The 12,228-nt window shown below is 40.4% G+C and overlaps 1 protein-coding gene across 7 annotated transcripts in view; it reads right to left on the bottom strand.

The window, feature by feature from the left end:
• Positions 1-12,228, bottom strand: part of erc1b (ELKS/RAB6-interacting/CAST family member 1b) — a 360,642-nt gene that overhangs the window by 164,743 nt on the left and 183,671 nt on the right. For all 7 annotated transcript variants that reach the window (XM_036577652.1, XM_036577653.1, XM_036577654.1 and 4 more), the window contains one exon: positions 1,403-1,563. In XM_036577652.1, the coding sequence (XP_036433545.1) occupies positions 1,403-1,563 (161 nt within the window). The remainder of the gene's footprint in view (positions 1-1,402; positions 1,564-12,228) is intronic.

Genomic DNA, 12,228 nt, shown 5'->3' with positions numbered 1-12,228 from the left:
TGCTGTGGAAATTCATCCTGATGCCTCTTTTAAAAATTGTAATTTATACTTTTATACTTTTAAATGATCATTTCAGGCTTTACAAGATGACTTGCAACAGCGCATGCCCACCATAATTTACCATGTTTTTACTCAGTAATGCTACTTTTAGTTTCAACAAAAATTTTTACATAGTCCAGCTAACAGTGGTTTATTATCCTGGAATGTCCCTTCACTTTTAATAAGAACCAAATATAAAACAAATGGAAACGTGAAAATAGAACTGAACAATATACAGATGACTGCATGTCATGGTCACGTAAGCATGCAACATCTTCTCAGGGCATGTAAAAGATTGGGTTATTTCATCTCTGAATTTCTCAGGTCATTTATCTTAAATAATCCTTTTTACATCTATGGCCATCAGACACTGCTAGTCTGGTAAATATTACAGTGATTCCTGCTGTCATATTTAGCACAGAAAAGCTGAGAAGGTTTGGATTGGAGGACCAGGCCCTGAGAACACCGTGTCACCCAATGCAGCTGAACGAGGGAGGTGACACCGCAGGCGGTGTGGAAGGAAACAGCAGTCCGGTTTCATTAATAAGCCCAAGTCTAATCTTAAGAGATCTCCCATTCCTGCCATATTTCACCAGATTTCTTCATATATGTTCACCCTTTCAACAATAAACTGGACTTCAGACTCTAACTGACTACACAGCGGCAGATGAGGGGCTGCTGAAACATCCATGAGTCAGTCATTTAGCTAAAGGAGCTGTTTGTACACTGTGTCATCGGCACTTATACTAGTTTAAAAGGTTACGATAAAATTCATACTTCAAGAAGAATTTCTACAGGTATACTGGATGAATTGGCATATCACCCAATACTAGTTACATGCCTTGCAATACATTCAAAGCACACCGATGAAACAGAGAGTAAAAGACTGGTCTACAGCACTGTGAACAAAACAATTTACTTTCGTTGGAGTACATTAACACCTGCTGAAACACTCACCTGGAACTGTGACTGGTCAAAATGCTCATACAGAATAAAAGAAAACTGTGATTGATTAGATGACTCATTTGTATTCTACAGCCTTCTGCAATGTAAGTATCAGGCCAATATCGGGACACGTACTGTTTTACTTACACACTTTAAGATGGTCTAGATATGAGTAATAGATAGATAGATAGACAGATAGATAGATAGGTAGATAGATAGATAGATAGATAGATAGATAGATACATAGATACACAGATAGATAGATGCATCTTCAGTACAATGCTTCTAAAATTACTCATCCAGTTCTTTCTATATTACAGCTACCACTCATTACTCACAACTCAATAAACCAAATCCATAAAAAGTACCAAGAACAACGAAGTGAAAACATGGACGTTTCAAGAAAACAGACTCTTACTTCATCTCCAGGACCTCCTCCAGGTGCTTCCTGCGCTCCGCTCTCAGTGTGGTCAGGTGGGCCTCTTTCTCAGCCAGGGACTGCTGAGTAGACGAAAGCTTGGCCTTCATGGACTCCAGCTCTTGCTTCACCTTCTCCATCGCTGATAGCAGCTCTTCCATCTGTCCACATACACATTTACGCGCACACACACAGATACACAGAAACGTTTGAGGCAAGGTCACACACGCAGATAAGTGACAGATAAGACGGAGAGGACAACTTTATGTGCAATAACATGCACATGAACAAAGAAGGCATATGTTAGAGAAGACTGAAAAAACAGCTATCTATCCAAACGTCATAAATGCATGCAGTGCATGAGAGAGAACAACAGTGGGCAGATACAGAATAACCTGCGAGAGCACAGAGCGTAGAGATGACTGGCACAGGAAAAGAGAGCAGAAGGTGCTGGTGAGGATAAGAGAGGAGAAAAAAAACAGATTATGAGACAGAAAGGAATGGAGAGACAAGCCCGTGTGAGGGCTGCTGAGAATGCCGATGGCTACATGTGGTAACAACAATGCAATGACAACAAGCACAGTTTTGTGCAAAAGTCAGAGATCATCCTTCATTCGTTTAATCTGAAAATTGTAAATTATCTTTAATCAGAAATTATTAATTTTTGAGAGGATATTTCTGAGGAGATAAAATAAGATAATCCTTTATTAGTCCCACAGCAGCGAAATTCACAGTGCTGCAGCAGCAAAGGGAGAGCAAGGCACTCAAGAAAAGAAGCAACAAGAAGAGAATTAACCAAGTAATTAACCTTGTTAATTTCTTAACAAGGTTAAATTGTTACGTATTACTGTATAGACTATATCCTTCACAAAATAAACAATATAAACATTGTAAACAGACAAGCAAAAAAAATCTTTACACTATAAGAATATTTTACACATACTGTATATGGAAATATTGCACATGGAGAATTGTACATGAGGTACTGATTATATTGCACATGGGTATGGTGATATATTAACAATATAGACATTATAAATAAGGATATTTAACACCTATTGAATATGGGATATTGCCCATGGAGTACTGATGTACTTTTTTTTTATTTTATATATTTTTATTTTATATATAAATCCAGATTTTTTTTTTTTTAAATTAAGTTAAAAAATTTCAGAAATATTGAGAAATGGGACTCCCAACAACCTGGTCCTGGTCACCAGATAAACAGTACTTAAAGCTTTCATCTTTGAGAAAAAGATTTAGATCTGTAAAAATGTACAGGTGTTTTTATTTATCCTTCTAATGTGAAAATATCCCTGTGGATTTCTTCGAAAAACTAAAAGCAAGCCTTCTGAAAAGAATAGAAGCTATAATAAAGCAAAAGCATGGATACAATAACTACTCAAAAAATGGTATTATATTTAGTTGTCGAGGCTTCTGTGTAATTTTCTGTTAAATATACGCTGACAGGCCACTTCGCACAGCAGAAGCTGAACGTAACCATATACCTCAAACAGGCTAAAACCTACATGACTCAGCACTCAGTTTATAATTTATTTGACCCTCCAGTATTTTTGCTGTGTTACATTTTCATTATAGGTAGATGATCTCCAGCTCTCTCTCACTCTGGCCTTTTCTTCTAAGGTCTGTCCATTTCCACACATTGTATACAACCCACAGTTGGAAGAGAGTGAATGAGAAGGATAAATCAAACAGAAATGGCAGGTTTATGCATTCCGTGGAAGGATAGGTTTAGCGCTCTGGCTCCGGACGGTTCTCACGCACTTCTGAACTGCTGCGGTTCACTCTGAGCCTGTTTAAAAACTCTCAGCTTGAGAGAAACAGCCTGACCTGCAGACTGAATAGCCACTCTCTCACTTTGTTTTGTCTGACTTTGACCTCAATGTCTCTTACTCAGACCATCTATTCTTCTCTAGTTTATTTCCATGTGAGAGGCAGACAACATTCTTATTATTCCCAGCATTATTTATATTGCATGTGTAAGAAAGTGCCTCCTATTTGCTGAATGTAATAGCTATTGGTTGCTTTAAATGCTATGATGTAATATGCAACAACATCAGTGAGCAATATGATGATATTTATTGTTACTGTGATCAAATACATCACATTATGTCAGAATATGCCTTTTTGATTAAGTCATGGAAATAGTCAATACTTAAATACTGAAAATTTGAGAGGCTCATTATAAAGAGTGCTCCATTAATCTAGTTTAATTTGATTTAGTGCAGTGCAGTTTGTGAAACATTGAATAAAAATGATAGTGTTCATACTTTTTGACAGTTTTTGTGGCACTACTGATATATTGTCAGTTTTTTGTCTGCTCCAACTTGTCAAACCTAAAAAGAACTAAACATTGTGATGCATATCATGTAACGAGAAAATGTCTTGAAGTACTGTGATATTACATTTTTGCGACATCATTCATCTTTACATTGTTATGCTTAGATAATTTGGACACATTCAGAGAATTAGTCAGTGAACTCATTAGAAAATAGTTAAACCTAAAGTTTTTTAACCAAAGTTATTGTATTTGATGCTGCTAAACAGCATTAGAAATGTGTGAAAAAAGACAGGATTACCCCACTAAATCCTCCATGGTCTGTGTATCGTTTGGTCATTTGATTTTCATTTGAAAAACTATAAATAGTTTTGTTTTATAGTTTCACAAGCTAATCATAAACTAAAAAAACCTAACAACAATGGCACGCAGGGTTGTATTTTATCTAAATATTTCTATCACTTCAACCGGAAATAAACGCGCAGAGCGCGTATATGGGCACAGAAGCTCAGAAATCGGGCGATAAAAAAACAGTTGGACAAGTCCACACCAACCAAGGCAGGTCTGAAAGCGCCTCCCAGCTGAAAAGGAGAGTCTGATTGGCTCTGCCGCTGAGTTTTACTATGTCTGTCCGTGCTGGTCAGCACTTCATGCAGTTTAGGAAAAGCGGAGGTTTTTATGTGCACGTTCTGCACTCCAAAAGTAGTGGGGCATCGCCACAGTGGTTCCAGCAGCCCTGTCTGTATGTGCCTTTTCCGCTGGTGTAAATATAGAGCACTTCTCATAACAGAATCATGGCCTCTGCTGTGTCTCCTTTTTCACCAAGACGCTGTTTGTTGTGAAGGCAAAGTCAGGATTAACCGTTATTTACGCACAGAAACAACCGAAAGCGCAAGTGTTATCTATTGTCCATTTGCTCGCATGACGCACATGAAAAGGAGTCTGAGTTCAGCACAACGCAGACAAAAAACTTCTTAACTTGAACTTAAGCACATCAGCAGCTGATCTGGCTGAAGCCCACCGTTAAATGGCTGGAGTCCAGTCCCTTACCCATATTCTTTCCCTGTTTTGCAGATAGAGCAAAGCTGTGCACTTCCACTACACAAACGCCTACAAAAAGCTAATGTAGCCTATAGCCTACCAATGCACCAGAACAACAGGCCAGATTTCTGTGCATCTGCGACCATATACATGCGATCTGCATGTTTATATCCGGTTAAAGTGTTAGAAATATTTAAATTTGGATAAATAAAATACAACCCTTTATTCCATTGTTGTTAGTTTATTGTTTGATTTTCTGATTCGTTTGTAAAACTATAAAACAACTGAACCAAAAACGACAATCGACCCATTTTCCTGTTCTTCAATATTGTTTTTAAAATTAAAATTGAATGACCAAAAGATACACAGACCCTCCATCATATCTCTAACTTCTCTTTGGATCTCACTGGCACATTCCGGCTCTCTTAGACGCACCACTAGAGATGCAGCTTCAAGAATGCCGTACTACTGCCAACAAACACAGGACTGAACCCTGCCAGAGCTTGCAGAAGCCTGATTGCCTAAAAAAATCAATGTAAACCTCCAGAATTCTAACTCAAATCATCTCGTCATATCACAGATGATACATGTAAGTAATCCTGGTCCACGTTTAGGTCACTGAGCTCCACTGCCTTTAAGTACAGCCCTCTAGTGATTGGAGGGTGTGCAGCTGTGAGTAAAGCACACAAAATAGAAGGCTTGGCTGCTTCTATAACTCATCAGCCTAATGTACTACACTGTGGCCAAGCACTAAAAACTAACATCCAGAGCTACCGAAGCAAGTGCAGCAAACCTTACAGCTGCCTGTGCTTCACTTCTCATTGTCTTCCAGCCTCTTTCCGTTCCATTTCTCTTTCCAGCACATTTATCATCACACCATCATCTGTGACCGAAAGAGCAAGAGAGCAGTCTCTGAGCCATGGGCAGGTCATCTGTGAGACCGGGAAGCAAAATCCTTACGATGGACCACTGAACCTGAGTGTCTACAATCTCAGATCAGAAATGGGTGACTCGAGAGGCTCATATTAAAGAAGCCATGCCAGTAAATTCGGCTCCAGTCCAAAAAACACAGAGGGCAAATGTGCAACTCTAACTAAACCAGGGCTACGGATAACTCGTCTAGAGGAGAAAGTCTTTTACCTCGTTGCAGAGCAGAGGTCACATCTTATAAGAATAAAGCTGTGCCAAAACGTCTTCCTTAGCACACATAAAGGGGGTGATATTTTTTGCAGATTTGGAGTAAAAAGAAATATCTGGATGCCACCAGGGAGGCAGTTCACAGTACTCGCTTCTACCTCTCTAGAGGAAGAGAGAAGAGAGGAGAGAGGGTCCCTCCTTTGGGCTACCCGAAAGCATGGGGAAACGTTTAAACACCGACAGCATCGGTTTCATGGGCTACAGGCGCCCTGTGGTGAGAGGGAGATGTATGAGCTGCCAATCAAAACGGAATGCCCGACCAGGGGTGTGAGGAAAGGAACAAGGGCTGCACTGCTAGAACTGCAGCACTCTCTTACTCAGCTTTAAAGAAAATACCAATGAACTGAAACAGGCTTTCATATGCTCTAAGGCATACATGCAGCAGTCGGCAGAACGGCTGGTTAATGAATCCATGATGTGTGGCGGCAGATATGGTGTCACTGTGCCTGCAGGGCAGACATGGTAACCGAAGCCATCTTCAGTGACCCAGCCTTAGCCCGGAACGAATGGATGTGGGCTTAGATCTGCAGTGTGGTCACTTTTTACTGTAAGCTAACTTAAGCGCTGCCTGGAACTTGATTCACGCGAGCCATAAAGATAAGTCATTCATTAAGAGATCAGGCCTTATATTGGATATGTCTGTTACTCATGTGTCAGATGTTTGACAGTCTGCCATATTCACAATCAAACACACATTCAAATACATGGAAAAGGGGGGAAAACGGATGAAATTTGCCAACAGATGGAAACGTACGCTTTAACGTTTTTCAACAAAGAGTTTCATGCGGAGGATCTAGAAACCGTTTGGAAGAGTGAGGGTGTGCATTATAGACGAAACAGAGAAGCAGCATGCTCAGAATATTCTCTTTAAAAAATAAGAACTGATATATAAAGTTAGTTAAGTCATGCACTGAACTACGCTGCTCTTTTGCTGGACCACCCGGTGGGTCACTGTCTCCTACTAAGTCACTGACTAACTGACTGATAGCCTTTGCTGAAACATGCATGCTCAAGCATTGGCTGAGTCAAGCAGCAGGTGAGACTATGTACCATTAAATTCTGCCACATACCCTCCCAGCTCTATCAAATTAAAGACTACCAATAACGGAAGAAAGAATAAACACATTCATTGAAACGTACAATTTTTACAAAAAACTAACAGGTTAAATAACACAGTGATGAGTGCTCCTATTTGAGCTAGATCTGTCTGATTAAATTGGAATTCGTTCTTTATCTTTTAGCCTTATTTAGTTAATTTTACTGTTTCAGATGATGATACAGTCACTAAGCACTAGTACATGACCAATAAGTGCACCAGACTGTATTCTGGAATAATATTTTGGGTAAAGTGGTCCTTAATAAACTCTTAACAGATTTTCAGTAACAACATCTCAAGTAGCAGTAAAAGTAGCAGTAGTGAAGCATCTGAATACACTTAAGTAAATATCTTGTAGATGTTCTGTTGATACATTACTTACATTAAGTAGATGTGTTGTTAATGTTACTTCCATTATGCAAAACCTAACCTTACCAACCTTACCTAAAACCTAACCCTCACCCTGGGCCTAATCCTAACCTTAACCTCAAACCAAAACCTAATCCTAACCCTCACCCTGGCCCTAATCCTAACCCTAACCCTAACCTCACCCAAAATCTAATCCTAATCCTCACCCTGGCCCTAATCCTAACCCTAATACCAACCCAAAACCTAATTCTAACCCTCATATGTTGTTGACATGTTACTGAGAGTCTGTTGAGTGCTTGTTTCATCTAAACAGGATCACTCAAAATAAAGTGTCACCAATTCCTGATATGCCTTTCACTATTTTCAGAATTATGACTTTGTAAAGAGTTAACATTAGCTAGCTCAGATGCTACAATGCTGGAATTAGCTATAAGTAGCAGGTATGCCAGCACTACAGAATTTTTTACACCGTAAAGAGAAACTGTACTTTTTGCTTGGCTCTACACGACTTAGCTGGAGAGCTAGCTTAATCTGTCTTCATAAACTCATTAATGACATAGAAGTAGACACACCATGTCAGAATCATGAAACAAATTATTTAATGAATCCATGGAGAACAAAGATTTATCTATTTATCTATTTATTTTAAGGAGCTACTGCTCCTGTACCAGCACAGGATGACAGTTGTGAAGGATGGTGCCTTCAATGCCAGTACTGTCGTAATAAGATAGCGTCCCGTTTGGTTGTGCATTATGTTGACTGAGAAGTAGCTCTTTCTTTTTTTTTACTAAACAGAAGTGACCACAGCCTTCTCTCAGGTTTTATTCTGGTTCACACTCCCAAGGTTTGTGAAATGTAGTTTCATTATTTCACAAAGCAAAATTAACTACTACCAGAAGCAATTTCGTTTTCAGGTTCCAGCAACCTCTCCTGCTTAAGTGAATTGACTTTTTTGCCAGCCATATTTTATTCAGGTTAAGATTTATAGCGGCTTTATATTAGTTTGTGTGCAGCTAGCGTACTGAAAGCTGAGACTTTGGAGAACGTTTTTCCCTGTAATCTGGCTACTAATGGGTAAATATGGCTTTTATGGCCTTCTTGATTATATTATTTGGGTACTAAATCTATAATCAAAAAATTGTGGCATACAAATTTACTGTACAGTTATACTAGGCAACAGATCTGATCTTAGGCCTAATACCAGGAATCATCTTGAGCTTTCAGGGAGAACAAAGACAGGGAAAAAAAAGGGCCAGAGGAGAGAATGGGATTTAGGCTGGATCACAAAGGTTAGAACGGCATCCCTCTAGTAAAATGACTACATGAAAAGAAAAGAATGCAGCTGAGCTGTAGATACTTGCCTCCTTATGCTATGAGCAGAATGAGAGAAAAAACAGGGAGAAAGAGAGACACAGAAAATGGTGAGCATACCAATATTTCACTAAAATGCAATGTCAGCAGAAAAAAACAGCAAAAAAAAGAAAGAAATAAAAGCAACCCTTGTTCAAAAAGGCATGAAAATGGTGTTCCAAATGGCTGAAAATGCTGATGAGGGGCAATCCATCGACATAAAGGGGGAATAAATGAAAAATGCACCAGAAAATAGCTGATTCTTCCAATCTGTATGAAAATGAAGTGGAGGAAGCAGCTTCCACTCAAACACAATGATAGAAACTGAATCAATGGCTCTTGCTAGTTCTGTCTTTGCAGAATTGGCTTTGCAATAAGTAAAAATCCTATATTTTTCCTACATTTTCACCAGACCAGTGCAGCTCTGTTATACTGTGCAGTAGGCTCTTCTTGTTATTACAGAGGCACTGAATCAATATATATACAGTGAAAACGTCAGGAAATGAATAATGTTAAATCGTTGGTTTTGTTACTGATGCGTTACACCTGAGTAGCTGACAGTGTGAGGCCTGCAATGTTGGGTGATGAGATCATGGTCAGCAGATGAAGGCAGACAGGGTTGAGGCAGTGCGATTATACACTGGGGGGCTTTCCCCTGTTCCTGGCCCTCTCTGCAGCCCCAGCACGGCTCAGGAGCTCCTAATCATCTCCGCTGAGAGACATCCAAACGCAGAAACATAACACTAATACAAAGTGCTTAATGCTGCGCCGAGCCATTCTCTGCTGCACACCCTTCCCTTCCCTCCTCAGCCGTTTCACCCTCCTTTCTCTTCTCCTGGGCGGAAACTCACTGCCAAAATAGCAATCCCTGTCCTCAAAGGTGGGTTCCAAAGCCAAGCTCAACAAGTCTGGTCTTTGGTTCTGTCCACTGATGGAGATTATTAACACAAGGAGTTTTTTTTTTTCCCTCCAAAGTTTTATTGTAAAAACCCAGGCTGTTTCTGACGAAGCCTAAAATCCACCCTCACATGAGAAAAAGCTGCAGCAGCTGTGAGCGCTATTTTTTCCTAGACTAATTTCCATGTCTGTTTTCAGCCTGTATTGCTTCATGACCTCAGGGCTACAGTCCTCTACACTCTCCAGAGCAGCTGGAGCTGCCATCACAGTGCCTTCTGCAGCATGGAGTGAGAACTGCAAGCGTGGTGAAGGAGACGGGCTGAACTTCAGGCCTGCTTTTAAGAAAAGAGAAACAAATATGTCCTGAAGGGCCTTATTAAAGCTTTGAGGATAAGCCCTGCTTACTTTCTGCTCTTACTGATGCAACATATTACATCATGTGTATGGTATGCTCACTGTGATCTCACCCTTTGACTATCAAGCAGACTTTCTCATTTACATACAAGGCCAATTACATTGGCAATTAGCCATTTATGTCTTGAAATCCTTACCACAAACTGAGTGGTCAAACAGAAGGGCTGAGAAGCTGATGCCTTGAAAGGATGGAAGGAAGGAGTTAGGGAGAGGCTACTACTTAAGGAGCTTCCAATAGCAAAGACACACTCAAAGGGGATGAGTCTTTACATTTTCTTTTTTTCTTTTACAGGATAAGGAAATGATCACTCAAAAGAACAGATCATTCTTTGACTAAGTGGTGAATCTTTCTTCCCACAACAATGTATCACTCTCTGAGCAAAAGAAACATGAGAAGTCTCCTCCCTGAAACAACGATCAACGAAGGACTATCTTCAGGGAACAGTCAATAAAGTTCACTATGACAGTGGTTAAGCTTCCTATCACAAAGTTTGAGTTGGAACAAAACCAAGAGCCGCACTGGTTACAAACCCTTCCATATTTCCAAAAGAGTAGAGAGATGAACTGAGCAAAAAAAGGTCTAAAGGCTGAAGAGCGAGGGAAAATGAGAAACACAAGCAAGGCAGATTGAAGTCGTCCATTGAACAAAAAGAAAGAAAAGATTAATCATATCATACCTTGAACCACTTAAAGCCGGTGTGGTTGGAGTCATGCATAGGCTCATGAAAGAGCTTCACACAGGCAGTGAGCAGTGGAGAAGCAACAGAAAAGAAAGAGAAGAAGAGAAATTATAGAAGAAGCCAAAAAAAGAAATCAAAGCTGCCCCAGCAGGAGAAACAGAAGCAGACGAACAGAATGAACCAGAACGGTCTTCAGAAACAAATCACGCAAACGAAAATTGGAAGCAGAGGAAAAAGGAAAAGGGGAGAAAAAAAAAACGAAAGTGCGGGAAGACGATTGTAGCATGGTAAACAAAGGGTTGCTGTGACAACACGGGGGGGCTTCCAGGGGCAAACGAGCTCGGGGTGTGGAAAGAGGGGAAGAAGAGAGATCCATATGGGACTGGGCAGGGTGGATGTGGAGGAGGAAGAGGAGGAGGAAGAGGAAGAAGGGCAGTTATGAGACATCCCATCATCCTAGTCAACATCAGAGGAGGGGCTGAGGCTTTCTTTGGTCCGGTGCCTCAAGAGCGAAGGTTATGAAGTATGTCATTTGACTGCTGAATCATGTCTAGAGACCAGACGCGTATTTTCATGTGGTCTTGGGCAAACGTTTTCACTGGCCCCGCTTGAGCGGCTGGTCGCATTCGGACAAGCCGGCCGTAAATCCTGTGCTGGGCTGAGTGATTGGTGTCAGTGCACAGCGAGGGCCCTGTGTCAGAGGAAAATACTCCCTTCTCCGCCGAGCGGCCGCATTTTGCCCTTAATTACACACGCTCATTACAGCGGCTGGCTCGGTGGGGTTTGGCACGGCACAAGAACTCATGAGAGCATTAGCTAAAATAAGGTGGCCCTGTCCCTTCAGCTCCAGCAGAGTGGAGAGATTTCATGCGATGTCCTTCTGCTCTCCAGCAGCACCTGGCGCATGCAGGTTGAAGCAGACAAGAAGAATAAAGAAAGGAGACAAATGGAGAACAAAAAGGATGAGTGAGCGAGATAGCAAGTGAGCATGAAAATGAGAACAAGATGTATCATGCCCATGCTAAACTCATTAATGGTTCGTTCACATGCTGGTTTTTCGGAGTAGAAAGGACAATACAAACTGTTTTAAGCACATGTAGCGCATGGTTTATTATCTCATTTTACACTTTTTTACTGTATTGTATTTCTGTGTACATACTAAAAACCTGTTGACTAACAACCCGCTTATAACAGAAGCCAACGGGCAGGTGCTAATGTAGCTAGGAAAGGGCATGAAAATATACAGAAATGCAAAAGCACCTAAGCACATTGTTTAAAATTATCTCAGCAGTAAGTGTTTTTTTTGCCCATGGAAACACCACTTAGCATTAGAACAGATGCAAATCAGTATAAAGTAAAAATAACAATTTTTTATTTTCTCATTAAGTAGTTGATCTTATGAGCTAGTATGTTTCTGAGCAAGTCAGCACTTACTATTTTCTCAGGTGTTGATATAGTACTGTATATATAGGACTCTTAAGGC

Source organism: Colossoma macropomum, unplaced genomic scaffold (assembly GCF_904425465.1).
Source record: "Colossoma macropomum unplaced genomic scaffold, Colossoma_macropomum, whole genome shotgun sequence".
NCBI classification, from domain to species: Eukaryota; Metazoa; Chordata; class Actinopteri; order Characiformes; family Serrasalmidae; genus Colossoma; species Colossoma macropomum.
Note: the sequence above shows the minus strand (reverse complement) of the source record. Positions and strands in the feature narration are given on the sequence as shown.